The sequence below is a fragment of the Pteropus vampyrus genome, unplaced genomic scaffold, assembly GCF_000151845.1.
Source record: "Pteropus vampyrus isolate Shadow unplaced genomic scaffold, Pvam_2.0 Scaffold12, whole genome shotgun sequence".
NCBI classification, from domain to species: domain Eukaryota; kingdom Metazoa; phylum Chordata; class Mammalia; order Chiroptera; family Pteropodidae; genus Pteropus; species Pteropus vampyrus.
Genome location: NW_011888793.1, coordinates 12239895 through 12258308, shown reverse-complemented (window position 1 = coordinate 12258308; position 18414 = coordinate 12239895). Strand labels below are relative to the sequence as shown.

General features: G+C 40.4%; 1 protein-coding gene and 1 non-coding gene across 2 annotated transcripts; one reads left to right on the top strand and one right to left on the bottom strand.

Annotated features, from left to right (window-relative positions):
• Positions 1-451: 451 nt before the first annotated feature.
• On the bottom strand, positions 452-524 carry TRNAV-AAC. Its single transcript has one exon. It is a non-coding gene; the product is annotated as a tRNA-Val (tRNA).
• Positions 525-1771: 1247 nt separating this feature from the next.
• Positions 1772-7479, top strand: ACTRT3 (actin related protein T3). The gene is made up of 2 exons (XM_011380099.2): positions 1772-2224; positions 2942-7479. Exons 1-2 carry the CDS (start codon positions 2025-2027, stop codon positions 3858-3860), a joined length of 1119 nt encoding a protein of 372 aa, XP_011378401.1. The 5' UTR covers positions 1772-2024; the 3' UTR covers positions 3861-7479.
• The last annotated feature ends 10935 nt before the right edge of the window (positions 7480-18414 follow it).

Genomic DNA, 18414 nt, shown 5'->3' with positions numbered 1-18414 from the left:
CCTACTGCGCGCGGACACATCTCAGAAAACCAAAACGTCAACATTTTTTATTGTTGAAAGTTGTGTCAGGACCAAATTTACTTTTTTTAAAGCACAGTCTCAACTTGAATTTATTCATTTCTTTTCTCCTGAGATTTTTTCCCAACCAGCTTCTGCTTGCTCCTTTTATAACTTATTTCTGTATGAAATAAAAAAAAAAATTAAGTCGATCACTTCTTGCACATGGCAAGCCGTCAATAAAAACATTTGGTGGATGAGTAACACTCAAACTTACTTCAATTTCCCAAGGTTCTGCAAGTTATTTTGAAGGTTACGTAGATAACACCCAAACTTAAAGTTTAATTTCGCAAGGGTCTGCAAGTCGTTATAAAGATTTTCTTTTAAAAAGCCAGAATTTTTTCAGGATTTGGGGGAGCTAGGTATTAAAAACAAAAACAAAACAAAACCAACCTGTTTCCGCCCGGTTTCGAACCGGGGACCTTTCGCGTGTTAGGCGAACGTGATAACCACTACACTACGGAAACCTAGCTGTCGAGTGCTCTCGACAGATTCATAGATATATATGTTGTAACACGCAATTCACATCCATTTTTTTTTTTACCGTTAATGTAATTTTTAACGGGGAGAAGAAAAAGCCAGATGAAGGAGAGTAACCACATGTTCAATTGAACGGTACTACTATTTCAAAAGTTGAAATTTGTGTGCGCTTTTTCCCAAAGCCCCTTAGGTACTGCTGTAGAAACCAGGCATCCAGTAGTTGTCCTTCCTTTGAGAATACTTTCGTCAATAAGAAAGAAGTGTTTGATTACGTATCTTTTACCCGCATCGTGCTGCTGAGTCTCAAGCGAGTTCCCGGGCTTCAGAGGCCCTGGAAGGGCTGGCCACTCGCGGTCCCCGGTGTTCCTGCTCCTTTACGGACGCGCAGCACCAAACCTCAGCGCTGGGATTTAGTTAGCGAGAAAGTGACTCTTCCAGCCCCTGGTGGAGGGACGTGTAAATAGCTTTTGAATTTCCTCCCCAGCTTCTGTAGACTAACCAGAGGTTCTAATTTATGTAGTTATTTTAAAATCTTCTACAAGATGCACAAAATTGAGGGGCTGAAAATATTACATTCCAAAATGCACTTTTTGGCAGGCAAGGTAGTTAAATTTTTCTAAGTCTTAACTTATAAGACTTAAGGAATATCACTTTTCCTGCAAAGAGGCAGACACATCCTTAGGTCTAAAAGTCAAGAATTTTGTGGGAATGAGAATGAGCTTCCATATTACCCCAGGAGATAATCTGATGAGATGCTAAAATAAACGAATAGTGAATTCTCCACTTTGGTTTTGAGTACATTTTCTTTAGTAACCACAGAAAAGAAATACAACAAAATATTGCCCAGTACATAGCAACAATAATAAAATTTAAAACCCACTTTAAATCCTAGCATTCTTTTCCGCTTCGCTTTTTCAGAAGTTAACGAGGGTTTCAAAAGCACTGACCGTGTCTCCCTTCCTGAGACAACTTTCCTCTGTCAAATCTCTCCACCTTTTCCCAGTTGGAAGGGCATTGTCGGGAGCTTTCTGCAGGCCCCTGGACATACACCTATTCATCAGAATTCAAGCAATGGCTTTGGGAAATAAATTTGTTTTTATAGCTCATCTAAGTATTAGAGAAAGCCACTTGGGACAAGTTCGTATCTTTGGGGAGTCAAGTCGGGTTTTCCTGATAATGGTATTCCGAGATTCCAGGGGAGGGGGCGGGAGGTGATCCAGGCCGGGTGAGACTCAATGGCGGGACTTTAGAGCGCACTGTGCCTCTCGAGAGTCTATGGGTCCCGCATTGTCCCTCCCCCGGTCCTCAGCAGCCGGCCTTAGGCCAAGGGGCCACACGCGGGCCTTTGTGACGCGGCGTTCCAGCCGTCAGTCCCCGCGCATCACTGGAGCCTTGTAAGACCGCCAGGGGCTGCGCCGCGCACTTTCTGCCCTACTGGCGCGGCTCGCGGCTGCGGGAGCGGCCGGGCGACCGGAGGCAGGGGTGGCATGAGCTACCACCAGCTACCAGTGGTGATCGACAACGGCTCGGGAGTGATCAAGGCGGGCCTGGCTGGGTCCCGGGAGCCTCAGTTTGTCTACCCCCACATTATCGGCCGGGCCAAAGGCAAGAGCTACGCCGCGGAAGGCGCGCTGGAGCTGTGTGTGGGCGACGAAGCACAGCCCCGAAGAAGCTCGCTGTCCATCAGGTACTTCCTACTTGTGACAGGAAGGACTCGAGTGGAGGGGAAGGTGGGAGAGCCCAAATGAGGGGCGCAAGGGTGAGAGAAAGGGTAAGGAAGCCAAGAAAGTCCCAGCCAGCTGGCGTAGTTGCGTTATTGCAAATGCAGGGCCACAATCTCCGAGGGTGCCAAACATCTGAGTAAATATTACTTGCTCTCTGTATCTCTATAAATGTATTCAAATATACAGAGTTATCGTTCAGAAAATACACGTTTAAAGATTACTATGTTACTTAATTTATGGTACCTTTGTCACGGGTAATTTTCTTCAATTAATTGATATTAAAACTATACTATTATTGAAGATTTCCCCCCTCCCAATTTTTTTAAGTCATAAAGGGTCTTCTAAAGAAGTGGGGGGTCTGAACACGCTGGATCTCGGAAGCTAAGCAGGGTTGGGCCTGGTTAGTACTTGGATGGGAGACCACCTAGGAAGACCAGGTGCTGTAGGTGAATAAAATAAAAATAAAGAAGTGGGGAGTGTAAGGAGTGGGGGTGAAAAGTAACAAAAATTGCAAAGGAAAGGAGCTGTGCTAACTTTTGGTGGCAGTTACCTTATTTGAGAGGCTTTGGCAGTCACTTCCCATTAAAGGATACTGGTAATAAATGTGAGGATTAAGCTGGTTTGAAGGGTCGAAACTGTAAAAATTAAAGCTGTCATTTATATTATTGCTTTTCCTACAGCTACCCAGTGGAGCGTGGTCTTGTTACTTCCTGGGGGGACACGGAGATCACGTGGAAACATATCTATGACCATAATCTGAAGCTAAAGCCTTGTGATGGCCCAGTCTTGATTACAGAGCCAGCACTGAACCCACTGGCGAACCGACAACAGATCACCGAAGTGTTTTTTGAGCAGCTGGGCGTTCCTGCCTTCTATATGTCCATCCAGGGTGTGCTGGCTCTCTTTGCTGCTGGCTTCACAACTGGCTTTGTGATGAATTCAGGCGCCGGGGTTACCCAGTGTGTGCCCATCTTTGAAGGTTACTGTCTGCCTCATGGTGTTCAGCAGTTAAATCTGGCAGGCCTTGACCTCACCAACTACCTCATGAGGCTTTTGAAAGACCATGGCATCATGCTGCTTAGTGCTGAAGACAGAAAAATTGTCGTCGATATTAAGGAAACTTCTTGTTATGTGGCAATGAACTATGAAGAGGAAAGGGCCAAGAAACCTGCTAGTATAGAGAAAGTTTACCAACTACCCGATGGGAAGATAATCAAGCTCCATAACCAGCTCTTTCAATGTCCAGAGGCCCTCTTCAGTCCATCTCTCATGAACCTTGAGACTCCTGGCATTGATAAGATGTGCTTCAGCAGCATAATGAAATGTGATACGGATCTGAGGAATTCCTTTTTCTCCAATATTGTCCTTGCTGGGGGATCAACCTTGTTCCCTGGTTTAGAAAAGCGGCTAGTTAAAGATATAGCAAAGGTGGTGCCTGCCAATACCTCTGTGCAAGTGATAGCTCCCCCAGAAAGGAAAATATCGGTGTGGATGGGAGGGTCTATTCTTGCATCCCTGTCTGCCTTCCAGGACATGTGGATCACTGCTGCAGAATTTAAAGAAGTTGGACCCAACATAGTACACCAAAGATGCTTCTGAATACAGATAAAATGGTTAGAAAAAAAATGTTTTGAGTATGTGGGACAGAAAACTTTGGATATTATGTTTCTGGGAGAACAAAATGTTTCAATTATTGGACAATTATTGTAATGTCCATGTCCCGTTGCATTTCTATAATGGGGTAAAATAATGGTGATCAGTCAGACAGATGTTTATTGAGTAGGACCAAATTAAATGCTAGAGGAAACATTATTGACTTTGCAGATCTTACATTTTCCTTGGAGAGAGAGCAATTTGTGGTGCAACATAAAATGTGCCAAATGAGTGATACATATTTAAGTTTGATGAAATTTAAGGAAAGAAAGTTACTATGAGGAAACATTTCATAGCAGAGGTATGCCATTATGGATGGGGTGCCATTAGGATGGGTAGGGGGAGCAGGAAAAGGGCAGATATCCAGAAAAGCGTAATAGAAATGAACAAGGGGTTAGAGATGAAAATGAACTAAGTGTATTCAATGCATGTTCAATAGAATGGTTTTCTTAAAACGAAGAGCTCATGTGGAGTAGACTAAGAGCAATAAGTAGGGAGGTCAATTAAGGCCAGGGAATGGAAGTGTTTGTGTTAAATGTCCTATTGACAAAGAGGAACAATTAAAGATTTAAAAGCAGGAGCTATAAGAAAATTAAGATGAATGAATATGGTGGTATTTTGGAGGATAAACTGCACTAGGAAGGCCCTGAAAATTTGGTGTTCAGTGACAAAGTTACTAGTTTAGATATAAAGTAGTCAAGTCTTATACTCAAGATTATAGGCAACAGGAATTAAAAAGAAGAAATTATGAAAAACTGACAAGTCTTTGTGCCTACTTAGACGGGTATGAAGGAGAAAGGCCTGAAATGACCTTTGTAGCCAAAAGAATGATGGCAGTGTTGACATAACAAAGTATTTAGTATCTGTTCTATGTAAACGACTGTGATGAGTGCTAAATCAGGAGAAAGATCCTGTCCCAAGGAAGCCAGCAGTCTAGTATAAGAAGTGAAATTCATACCTTAATTACAATAACAAGGTAGAAAGTGATTTAGCATCCTAAGAGAGGTATAAAATCCTCTGGGGGTTCACAGAAGGGAAAATACCTTGAGGGCTCAAGTTAGACTATCTGGTAGATTTGACTTTGGGGCTGGACTTGAGGGATAGCTGGAATTTAAACATAATGGAATGCCCTTCTCTCTGAATTTAGGGACAGCATATGTGGGTTTAGGGCCAAGCCCTGCCACCTACCAGCTGCATGACTTAAGCAAATTGTTTAAACATCTTCAAGATCGAGTTCTTCAACCATGAAGTGGGGTTGCTAATCCCTGTTTCACAGTCATTGTGAGGTTCAAATGAGATGTCCCTAAAGGCACTCTTTTGCTTATAGAATTTGAGAATTTATGCATCCAGCTCAGCTGCTACTTCTTCCATGGAATCTAAATTGTGTCCTCCAGCACATATTACTTATACTTCTATTGACCATTTAATTTATACAGCCTGATCGTTTAGTTTGCTTGTCTTTCTTCCTCATTAGATATGTCCTTAGAAGACAGTGATTGAGGACTTTCCCTTTCCATCTCTGTTCCCTTCCCTGATGCCATGTGCACTTCTAGTAGGTATTTAGATATAGTGAATTCACCAGAAGTACATTCCTGGCAGAAGGAATGTTAGGGCAAAGGTTCCAAGGTGTAAAAAGGATGGGCATGTACAGGTAGCAGTAAGTAACTCCATTTGGCCCGAGTCAAGTGTTTGTGAAGAAGTTCATTTCATTCCTTGGCATGTGTGTCCCATTTTAGTGATTGTAAGCAAGCCTAGATTAGATAAGGTATAGAAACTGAGGGCAGTTTGAACAACTGATGCTGCACTAAATGGATTCACAAGCACTGTAGAGAGACTGATCATTTTATAATTCTTAAAGTGTTACAGAACTCAAGGGGTTCACCTTTTGGAGTGTTCCATTCAAGAGGTGGACGTTGTCCTAAGGTAGTTTTATTTACTTGCAGCAAGTAAAGGCTCTGTCACCTTAAAGGGAGGCTTAGCCATTGCTTATATATACATCATTTGGTTAATTACATGTATCTTTCTGAGGTTGGATGGTTGAGTTCTTGTCAAGCTCATCCTGTTTACAGCTGCCTTTGCAAAACAGTATGTTACATTTTAACATATTGCAAGAATATCATTTAATAAGAACGCCCTTCCAAAAACAAGAAACCACCCAGATCTTGAGACCCTTGTTCTAAAGAAAGTGTTTTTTTCTTAAAAGAACACAGGGCCAACCATATATTTATCTAATTTAAACTTCAACATCCTAGAAAGATGGACAAGTATTATTCCCATTTTACCAACTGAGATTTAAACAGGTTAACAGATTTAAGTTTAAAGTGATCCCAAAGTAGTTTGCTAGATTAGGTGGGCACACAATCCTTAACCGTGGTCTCAGGTAGATAACCCAACAAACAGCCTGGAATATTCTGTACAGACTCCAGCCTCTAACATGAGGTCATAGATGATCCTTCTCAGGTGATTGTAGGGATAGGGAATAAAATGTGAAAATTCCATTTATATTTTCCCTGCCCTTACAATCATCTGAACACCCCCCCCCGGCCCCCCAACCCCAATAATTCACTTTTCTCTTAGATTGAGGCGCCAGTAGCAACTCCATGGAGTTCGCCCAAATGAACATGAATTCAACAATTAAGATCAGCCAGTTATATGTAAAATATCATTATACCAGCCATTATTTTAAAAAAGAAAGCTATTTATGGTAAGTTGTTCCTTTTTTTATTTTAAGTCAGTTCTGCCTGGAAAACCTATTTTCCTAAAGTTCTCTAACAAATAACGACTATCAGAGTTGCTAATCACTGTTCCGCGTCCCCGGCCTTAAAAGTTTTTCTGTGAACTCCATTTTTTCAAATGTAGTCAAGAGCACCGCGCCTGCGCTATAGCAAATGGAAAACGGGATTCTGGAGCACAAATCGGTTTTCACCTTTAAAGTACTCCAGAAGAAAAGACCCAAAGCTCCTTCTAAAGGAATGTGGGGTAAGGGTGGCGACTGACCTCATTGCCGGAAATAGAACTTAAAAAAAAAGGTCAGATCTCGCGAGAGTCGGGTAAAGCAAGACTCGGCCAATCCGCGCGGGCAGCGCCCGCTCCTTTATAAGGAGATGCGGCTGGTGCGCGCTGGGTTGCGGAGGATGGGTCTGGGTTGAGTGACGGCCTGTTTCTTTCTAACCCTATTTGAGAATGGCGTAGGCGCCGTGCTTTTGCTCCCCGCTCGCTGTTTTTCTCGCTGGCTTTCAGCGCGCGGAAAAGCCTCGGCCTACCGCCGTCCACCGTCCGATCTAGAACAAACAAAAAATGTCAGCGACTGGTCAAGTCACCCTTCCCAGGAACCTGTGGAATTCGCCCGCCCGGCCCCCGCACCCCGCCTAGAGGCCGCGGTCGGCCCGGGACTTCTCCGGAGGTGCCCAATGCCGCCGCGAAGAGTTGGGCTCTGTCAGCCGCGGGTTCCTTGGGGGCCAAGGGCGAGGCTGTGGCCACAGGGAGAGAAACGGAGCGGGTTCCCGCGCGCGGTGCACTTCCCTGAGCTGTGGGACTTGCATCCGGGACTGGGCTCGGACATACACAGCTTGCTGTGGAGCTGCGGGGAGGTGGGGAGTGGAAGGCGCAATCTGCATTACCACTGGAAGGGAGGTTCCAGTTTTCTGCGTCTGTCTCCCTTCAACGTCAGTGATTGGCCTGTGGACCTCCAAAGCTGCATATTGGAGCCGGGTGCGTGCACATGGCCGAAGGACACGTGAAGGCACCTGCCCAAATGAATGGGCAGTGGGCCGAGGGCCGAGTAGCCAGCCAGCGGGTCCTGTGTGTGGCTTTTGTCCGAATCTTCTCTGGTTTTGTTGCCCTTTATCACTATGAGTGTAGTTCCTGCCCTGGAGATTCTGTTGAGGTTTTTGCCTCTCCCCAAGTAGATCTTGACCAGTCTCAATCGGATGTGGAAGAGCAGTGGTGGAGTGTGTGTGTGTGTGTGTGTGTGTGTGTGTGTGTGTGTGTGTGTGAGACAAGTTTGCAAGGAAATACGTGTGTGTGTGTGTGAGTGTGACAAGTTTGCAAGGAAATACATACCCAAACCCCATCCCCCAAAGAATTGGGTCTGGTTTCTTTTCAGAAAAGAAATTGAGCTGATGGCCCACTCAATACAACCCACAGGCCGTTCTGTCTGCTCTTCTCCCAAACGTAACTCTAGGCCTATGTATAGATTAATCCCAAATCAGTACCTTCACGTCCTTAAGGCAGTTATTCTGGGGGCAGTTAAAGAGGGGCTTGCATTATAAAGGCAAATTACTGGGCTAATACCCAGCCTGAATATTGCTGGTAATGTTCTCACTAAGGTAAACGAATTTTCCCCAGTCAGCATGGCTTCGTGGAAAGAACACAGAGTAACTAACTGAAGTTCTAGTTCTGATTTTAAAGTTCTTCATGTAATTCCGCTAGCTTCACTAAGCTTCCCTTTTTTTTTTTTTTTTTTTTTTTTTTTTTTACTCAGAAGGTGATCTTTTGAGTTCTTTTGAAGACTACCATTGTTCTCTGAACTACAAATAGATGTCTTTTGTTCCTGCTCCATCTAGTGGTTCTTTTGCTTCTTCACATTTACAGAGTTTGTGGTCAGGCCGAAGGCAAAGGATGGCCATCTACTTGGAATACTTTTCTCTTACCCATTTTGAAAAAGAAAATAGTGACTAAATAAATGTTATTTAAAAATAAGCCCACAGCTGTTGTCTAGTTCTTATATTTGAAATTTTCCCACTGTCTTATAAACACGACAGGAAAATTCTTAGTGTTATAAACAATTTGAGGTTTTGGCAAAATTATTCCCATTATATAATTTTGGAGTAAGGACTCATCAAGGTCACTCAATGAGAATTTACACAAAAACCTTTTGCAAATAAAGAATTATGGCAAGTGTGACTTATTGCCACGAGATTTAAATCCCTCTAATAGATGACACTGATACTTGGGTTAAATGACTTGGCTATGTTAATTAGCAGAGTTGGGACCAGCAACAAGGCCTCCTAACTTCAAGTCCATTGTTCTGTTTACTGTTTGGCACCTTAATGCTGTTTTGGTTTGAAAGATGACTAACAACACTATTATTTTCTGGTTTAAAATGAAATAACATTCTTAATGGTTACTTGCCTGTGAGCCGAGTTTCAATCCCCCACCCATCCCTTCTTCCTCCTTCTTTGAGGTGCTCTTGTGCTGGAAAGGCCAATTAGTGTTTCACTATTTTACGAGGACAGTTGATCCTTGTTATTTGTGGTAGTTATGTTCTATAAAGTCACGATAAACACTGAATTAGTGAATACTGAACCATTTCTCCTAGGGGAAATATAGAATTAGGTTCCTGTGAGCCTCTGGTCACAAAATTTTCATCAGCTGATCAATGCATAATCTTGTTTTATTTGTGTTCCTGTCTAAAGACACCTTACTTAATATATATTATTGATTCATTAGCATCGAACTCTTGTCCAACAGCACTATGACTCATGCCTGTACAAAGCTTATCTAACAGTATTTTCTCTATAATGCATATCACAGCCTTCTTGCACCAGACATCACTTCAGCACTATGCTCGGAGGTCATTTTAAACAGCAAAATCATCAACAAAAAACACAAAAGTATATACACAAAAAAAGGTCATTAAATAGATGACAAAAAGGCCACTTATTTACAGTGTTCTTTTTGAACAAGAAGGTAGAGTGTTACCTTGTTTGACCTTAGCTGAGAACCTTCGTATCAGGTGACTCAAAATTTTCACTGCTCTGCACATGTCCATAAATGACTATGAAAACATTGCAGGTATTGATTTTGAGGTTACAAATAAATTTTAGTAGGTGAATTCACAAATATGAAATCCATGGATTCTGAAGATCTACTGTACTTCAAGATCTATGTGGCACCTGTACCTGAGAGTCTATAAGTGTCCCCATGGTCCCTGAAGTACCTGGGGCTTCTTTCATACCTTTCATATTATTTAAACAAGTGATTTGCAAGGAACTATAATGGGAGAAGGAGTATATGAAGTTTGAAAATAACAATATTTGTCCCATTTACTTATTTTGCATTATTTATGGTGAATTTCAAATAAAGGAAGATGTGAGAATTTTATGCTCAGGAAGGAGGCTATAGCATTAAAAATATTGAGAAATGTAGGTTTTGTTTTGTCTTTAGAGTGAGAGACTTCTTTTCTAAAGTGCTGAGTTGGCTGTAGTTCTTGACTCTGAAGATGAAGGGAGTTTTAATTCAGCTTGTCCTGGTTCTGCAGTCAAAAAATTTGCTTTAGCCTGGCTCAAAACTTAAGAGACAAATAGATGACGTGGGCATACATATGTGCACACATGCACCCATTCAGACAGTGTAGAGGAAGAGTAGTTTAAACTAAGATGAGAATGACAATGACAAAAGGTAATTGTCATTTTTTCTCCCATTTATTCTTTTAAGGTCATTATGTGTGATAGAATTAAAAACAACAAAAAATACCCAAGGATTAGACCGGGTTTGCAAATTTAAATGTCTGCAGTGGACATGAGGGAAACAAAGGGGTGAATCGTGCCAAGAATAAGGAAATAGAGACTATGGAGGTGGTGGGGAGAATGAGTGTCCCTTTAAAGGGGGAAGCAGCCTTGTGGGAATAGAGGTCTAAAATGGCCAATGCTTCAGGGGAGGACAAAAACATTTAGATTTTTATGTGAATGCTGATTTTTAAATGTTGGTAGCTAATTTGAATAAAATTTAAATATTGCATGAGTGTAAAATAAAGAATTTGGCTGGCCTTTGTTCCTGAGTCCTGAGAAGCAGCTTTGATACCCTTGGAATTTCCCAAGTGATAGGGGTATCTTTCTTATTCATGGTGGGCCCCTCAAACTACACCTAATAGTTTATGAGATGACTCATGATGAGGCTGGTCACACCAGAAAGACCAAACATGAAATTATCACCTGACCCACTGGGAGGGGAGGGAGGCCAAAGACAGTTACGTGATTCAATGAATGATTCAATCGATCATGTCAATGTAATGAAGCCCCAATAAAAACTCTGGATTCATTGAAGCTTGGATGAGCTGGTTGACAATAATCTGTATTGTCACATATCAGTGTGTTGGTTGGATAAGGTATCCCTGACACAGGAGAGAACAATGGAAGCTTCACATATGGGACCTTCCCAGAGCTCACCCTATGCATCTTTCCCTCTGGCTGGCTCTGATGTGAATCCTTTTGTGATAATAAAACTAATCATCAGTATTACTCCTGAGTTCTATGAATCATAGTAAATTATCAAACCTGAGCAGGTAGTGAGAACCTCTGAATTTGTAGCCAGCTGGTCAGAAGCAAGGATGGCCTGGGGACTCCTGAACTTATTGTGGCCAGTGTCTGAAGTGAGGGCAATCTTGTGGAGGACTGTGCCCTCAACCTGTGAAGTTTGATCTAACTTGGGTTGTTGGTGTCAGAAGTCGTTGCAATGGGCCAAACATTTTTGAGATAAAATCTGTCCCATTATAGGCTACTAATTTATGACCTTTGGCCTAAGCAAATTCAATGATACCAGAAGTCAGGAATGCCTTACTTAGCAGCGTAGGAGTTTAGGTCATCCTGCCAGTTCAAGGGCTACCCAAGATAATTGTATTTGAGAAGAGGCTATTCTGTTGGCATATAGGCCCCTAGAAATACCACTAAAGACACAAATTTCAAAATTAAATTTTAATGATATTCTGAAATAGTAGTGCTACTCCTTCCCCTCATATAGAGCCTAGGAAATTTATTCCAGTGGTTCTGCATGAGGGTTAAGCCTGTCTTTCAGTGCCCATTCTGTCAGATCCTGATAGGCCTGTGAGGAGTCTTCCACCATTACTTGGGAGAACTGAGGCCACTTCCCCCATATCCTTCCTCTATCCTACTTTAGATCTCCCCTCCTAGAAAGTCATCAAAGTGTGCAGTATCTTTATTTGTGTTGCCTCAATTCTCATTTCTTCCTTGAGAGAAAAAGAAAATAGAGAGAAATGGGAATGAGGGTATCCTTGTGAGAAAGCACTCTTAGCCTGTGTTCTGACTTACCTGGGGACTCGTGTTAAGTCACCCAACTTCAGATTTCACATCCGTCAATTGGATATACTAAGACTTACCTGGAAGGGTGTTATTAAAGAGAGAAGAGGTAGGTCTTATTCTCTTACTCTGTAAGGAATGCTTTTACATTACTCTGATGGGAGTATTGTGACTACTCTAGCAGGAAGTTTTGATTTGTGTTGAGTCTATAGGTGAGGGGTGCATGGATAAGGATGGAAATGCTAATGGTTTATAAGTTTTTTCTATAACATTAATTATGAACTTGGTGGACATCCGTACTGAGACATGTTATTCTAGATGTTTATTATTTTGTATTTTGTCTTGAGGGCTGTAGGTTTTTGCTTTGGTAATATTTATGTGTGTGTCAGGGTGGTCTATATTAGAAATGTTAAAATGCATAATTATAGCTATTAAAAGCAATTTTAGAAGAAAATCATCAATGAAGAAATTAAAATATTGACTTTTTATATCAATTCTTGAATGAGAATATTATAGCTAAAATGAAACACATTTATACATATTGTTGATGTAAGAAATATACAAATCTGTAGAGAACTTTACTGGGTTTATTTGAACCAAAATGACGACAATTGTTGGGAAGCAAAATCTCAACGGATTAAGAAAATATTCCACAGCATGACAGTTTTGCAGCTTATTTTATACATTAGAATTAAAGGAGGAGACATGAGGGTTACATGAAATTTATTGGTGGTAGATTAAGGGGGCGAGAGAAAGCAAAGCAGGAAATCTCTGGGATTGGATAAAAAGTAAAATGGAAGGACACATACTTTTTTTTACATTGGTGGGTACAGGAGAGTTAATAATTAACATTTACAGCACATAAAGATGGTATGTGGGGGACAAGATAACCATGAGGGGTTCTGTATTCTTGTACTCTGGTGCAGAGGGGTCTGGAAAAAAGGAATTGCTCTAATATTCCATGGATATGTTATCTTAGATGCAAAAAGACAATAGACAGGCTTACATGAGGTAAAGATCGACCTTAGTCAAGAAAGCTACAGGCCCAGGATGTGACTCCCCACCATGACCTACTTTTAGTTAGGAATCTTTAGGTTCAGACTATCCTGTGTGGTTAATTTCAGTCTCTGAGTTTGTAGAGCCCATCATACTAGTCTCCCCTGTGCTTGTCAGGTTTAGTATGTGGCCCATATTTTGTCCATATCATTTGCAGAAAATAGTTAGCTTCACTCGCAATCCTTTTTTTTTAGAATGGAAGTAGCTTACTAAAGTGAACCAAGTGACTTATTTTCAACTTTGGAAGAAAAACTCAATTAAAGCTGCAACTGAACTGTAATGGCACCAAGGAGTTCAACTTGACCTCATATGCCAGATGATAATCATCTTTCAAGTATACAAACAAGGAAGAGTAATTACCAAAGAATGAGAAATACATTTGTTCAAAGACCATTTAATGCTTTGTGAAAGCTCACCAGAAATGTATAAACACCTAACACAGTGCTATTTATAGGCTTAACATGTTCAAAGACTTGGGGGGCAATTAAAAAGTATCTTTGAAGTTGTGGGTATTCATCATCATATCTAATAATGCTGACTTTCTAGAGCCCCTCTCCAAGGAGGGCAAAGCAATTTATCTGACTTATTTTCATGACATCCTTGTGAGATAAGGCAACTACCATTATCTCCCTTTTGCAAATGGAGAAACTGAAACACTGGGAGGTAAAATCACTTGAGGAAGGACAGAAGCAGGCCCAAGAATTTAAACACACACATTAAAGATTTTAACTTCCATTTTACTTTAACTACAGTAAACTAAAAGAATTAAAAATAAGAATCTCATATTTTTAAGTTAAAGCTTAATTAACGGCTAATGAATTGTTCCTTGTCTGCCTTAGTAAGAAAAACTGTCTAAAATCAGGCTTTTCACAATAACTAGAATCTTATTACACTGAAAGCTGTGACACTCATTTAACAAACATTCACTAAATGCCTAGTCTGTAACACGTTGCATTGTTCAGAATATTGAGACTTCAAAGGTGGAAAACATATTCTTCAGCCTTAAAGGTCTTCCTGGAGAGGATTATATAAGCAGATGATATATTGCAGTTCAGTGTTATTTAAATTTAACTAAATTCTTAATTTAATCCCTCGCATCAATTTCTTCCTCACTTTTTCCATCTCTGTTAATTGCCACTACCATAAACCCAATTGCTCAAACCAGTAATCTGGGCATCATCCTTTATTCACTCTCCACTCACCCCACCATATCTTCAGGTCTATCTTGAAAACATACCCTGAAGCCTTTCAGACTAACTCATCTCCATTGCCACCACCCTATCTCAGTTCTCTGTCTTCTGCAAAGACCTTTTGACTGGTCTCTCTGCTTCTTATCTTGTCCTCTACTCACTATCAAATCATTCTTCATAATGTAGCCTGAGTGATCTTATTAAAATGCAAACTGAATAATGTTTCTTCTGCATATAACTCTTCAATGGTTTCACAGTGCACTTAGACTAAAATACAAAATTTTTATCAAGGTTTTGCACGATCTGGTCTCTGCTTACCTCTCCAACCTCATTTTAACCCTTCTTCTCTTGCATCTGTGCTTCAGACACATGGCCTCCTTTCTGTCTCCAGAAAGAGTCTTACTGAACTCTTACCTTAGGTCTTTTGCCTGAATTGTTCTGCCCTGGCACCTGCAGTTTTTGGCACCATCTTATCCACATCTCGACTTAAATACCACCTCCTCAAAATTTTCTCTGATTCCCTTTTAAAGTAGATTTCACCTTCTATTACAATATTGTGTTGGTTACCTTTATACCATGTTTTCCTGATTTGTAATAAATTATTTGCTTATTGTCTGTCTTCACTGGTCTGTAAGGGTAGGGGTAGGGACCTAGTCATTTACCTCACTGATATATCCCTGGTGCCCAGTATATAATAGGTGCTCAATAATTATCTGTTGAATGAATGATGAGTGCCGTTGGGACAGAGGACAGACCACCGAATTGTAATTGTTGTCTTATCAGCACAGAGACAAACTTCCAAATAATAATGGGTTCCAATTTTTTCAGTTATAAAATTAATGTAACAGTATTACAAACTAAGTTGAGAGGAGAAAACAATCCCATTTCAGTAAAATTCAAGTATCATTTGATATATTTCTTTCCAGCCTCTTTTTACACATATATTTTACATAATTATATCTGTATGTACATTTTACATAATTATTTTTTAAATTCATTTTTTTCACTTAGAAGTAAATCATAAACATTATTTTGTGATATTACGGAGCTGTCAGAACTATTATTTAATATTGCTGCCTAAAGTTTCATTGAATGGATGTACCATAATCTACATAACACTTTACCTACTGATGGATAGTTAAATTGTTTTCAATTTTTCCCCCCAGCTATTGTGAATAATTATTATGCACAATATTTGCCATATTTTTATTTCTTTACTTTGTTACTAAGAGTTCGGGGGTTCTAAACTCCTCAGAAGCTCAAGTCTCTTGTATAAAATGGTATAGTATTTACATATAACCTATATTTGCATATAACTACAGCAGGGTATGCTTATATATCAGTTATATATAACTGGATTCAGGGGCACGTGGCAAATTTAAATTTTGTTTTTTGGAACTTTCTAGGTTTTTGTGTGTGAATATTTTCAATTAGCAGTTAGTTGAAGCCAAAGATGTGAAAGTCATGGATATGGAGGGCCAACTGCAGTTGGTTTGAAGAAATTGTCCAGACTTGTATAGTACTGCTGGGTAATCAACCTATTTTTCTTTTTCTTCTAAAATTTCTTCAAATAAGATTTTTCTTGATCACCTTGTACATCTACTTATCTAGAACACTTGATCTGGCTACAGCAGCAGACCTTGGGTAACTGTGCAGATTGAATCACTAAGTCTTTTCCAGACTCCTTCTAAAATGAAAGGCATGTTGTATGTTCCCTGTCTTATCTTTCCTGATCGTCTTTACCTTGTTTTCACTGCCAATCAGTTTTAGCAAAGCAGGAGGTAAAAATGGCAGGGAGAACGAGAGCGCGAGAGGAAGCAGAGAAAGGGGAAAGGGAGAGAGAAAGAATGGGTAAAAAACACTATGTTGAGTCTATTTCTCAGTTTGTTTGTGGTTCTAAGTTACAGGAATCAAGAAAATTAATGCAGAGGCTGGATATGGTCATAATGGGGCCTCCAGTACATCACACCTGCCTCCTGCATTCAGTTGCGGCAGTGCACTGTAGGTGGGATAGATTGACGCTTGCCTATATTTAGAATGGTTCTAATCTCATCTCCTTTGCCATCATGATCAGTTCTGGGTTATCCAACTGGAACAAGTCTAGCGCTTCAGGTTAATGATTGAGTGAAGTAAGGGTCTCTCTCCTTGGATAGGGATGGCGCAGCAAGAAACTAATGTTGCTGCTTTTAGCAACTAAAGGGGAAGCCAGTCTGAGGACAGAGTCAACACATTAAGAAAGGCAGAATCCAGAAAACACGGAGAAAAAGTGGTAGAGATCTTAATGGACTATACTTAAAAGCTTTCTCTACTTCTGGACTTTTCAAATACATATGCTGATAAATTACCTTGATTGTTTAAGCCAATTGGAGTTGGGTTTTTGTTGCTTCCACTCAAAAGTAGCTTAACTGATACAGGAGGATTGGCATGACTGCACTATGATTGCTATCTTGCCAAGTAATGTATTTTGATGCTGTCCTGGAAGAAGGGTCAAGGTGGCTTCTGTCCTAGAAGGAAATGTTCTGTACAACACAGGAGGCCTGCCTCAGAGACTCCTGGAATCTTCTCTTTTCCCATGTTGTACTCCCGGGCTCTGGATACAATGATAGGTGGCATTGCCATTTCTAAAGAAAGTGGAAGTTAACCACTTGCAACTTTTAGATACTATATTTGCAAGTAAATTTTCTCCTAGAGGAGTTTTGTAACTACCAAATACCATGGATGGAGTGTGTGGTTATTTATAATATCAAATAGCAGAGACACAAGGGCTATAATTCTGGGCATAACCAATCTTGACAACAGTGCTATGCTATTCAGGGATATAAGCCCAAAGGCTAGAAGTTGGAACCACACAGTACAATCGAATGTTTACCCTTAGAGGTGAAAGACTCTTTTCTTCTGTGTGTGTTTATGTCAGTATGTAGCTTTTGTGGAGGCTGAAAAAAATTAATACTTTTCCTTTCACCTTCTAAATTCTTCTAGATGGGCTAATAATCAAATTAACAAAGACAGATTAACAGGAGAAAATCAAAGTTTTAATACACGTGCATGGGGAATTCACATAAGCATGAAAATTCCAAAGAAGGTGAGGCAACTTTGGGTGTGTAAGATATTTTTGGACAAAGGAGAAAGTGGGGGAAGATGTATTAGATTTCAGAAGTGAGAATGGATGATTTATAGGTACTTGAGGAAGAGTGGAAGATACATGGCAGGCAAATTCTTGCTGGGCAACTCAGAAACAACGGGCCACAGTGGGTATCTAGCTAACAGGTGCCTGCCTGATGTCCTCTTATTTACCATACTTAATTCAAATTAGGCCAAGGCAGCATTCTAAGAGTTCCTTCCTGAAGCAGATTTCTCTGCATTAATCTCTTGGGCAAGAAAAGGAGAGAGGGCCAAAGTTTCTTTCTGAGGCTTATTTCTTAATAAAAAGCTTAAAGTCAATATCTCAAAAAGTAGCTTCAGGGGGGCAAAATCTTGGTTCTCTTCGCTTTTCAATAATGAAAACTCCCAGTTCTCCTGCCCTTCTCCATCTTCCAATCCCATTCCTTCTTTTTCCCAGCACTAGCTTTCATCTTATTTGGTTGTTTATTATGGAGAGATTCATAGGAATGATTGTTATAACTGAAGTGAGAATATCTGTTTAGTTTAATTTTTGTCTTAAAGTAAATGTTTAAAAATAGTTAATATTTTTGGATGTTGGATGACTGTCCAACATATTATTCCTGTTTTAGAATAAGTCTTCCTTTGGTATTTATTGAAACGAACTGACTAGCAAAAAAAGCATTGCTGATGATAATGCTTCTGAATGGTTAACTTCCATATCAACAGGTTCCCCTTCTCCATCAGAAAGAAGGATATACCTGTGGGAGCTGTAAAAAATTAATGCTTTTCCTCCCACATTCTAAATTCTTCTAGCTGAGCTAATAATCAAATTAACAGCCAGATTCACAGGAGAAAGTCAAATTGTAATATATATGCACGGGGAATTCACATATGCATGAAAATTCCCAAAGACAGTGAGGCAATGTTGGGTATATATGACATTTTGGACAAAGGAGAGAAAGGTGGGTAATGGGGTCTTAGATTTCCGAGGTGAGATGGGTGATTTATAGATAGTTTAGGAAGCACAGAACACATTCTTGCTAGGCAATGCAGAAACAATGGGACACGGGTGGTATCTAGCTAACAGGCCCCTGCCAGAAGCCTTTTTATTTATTA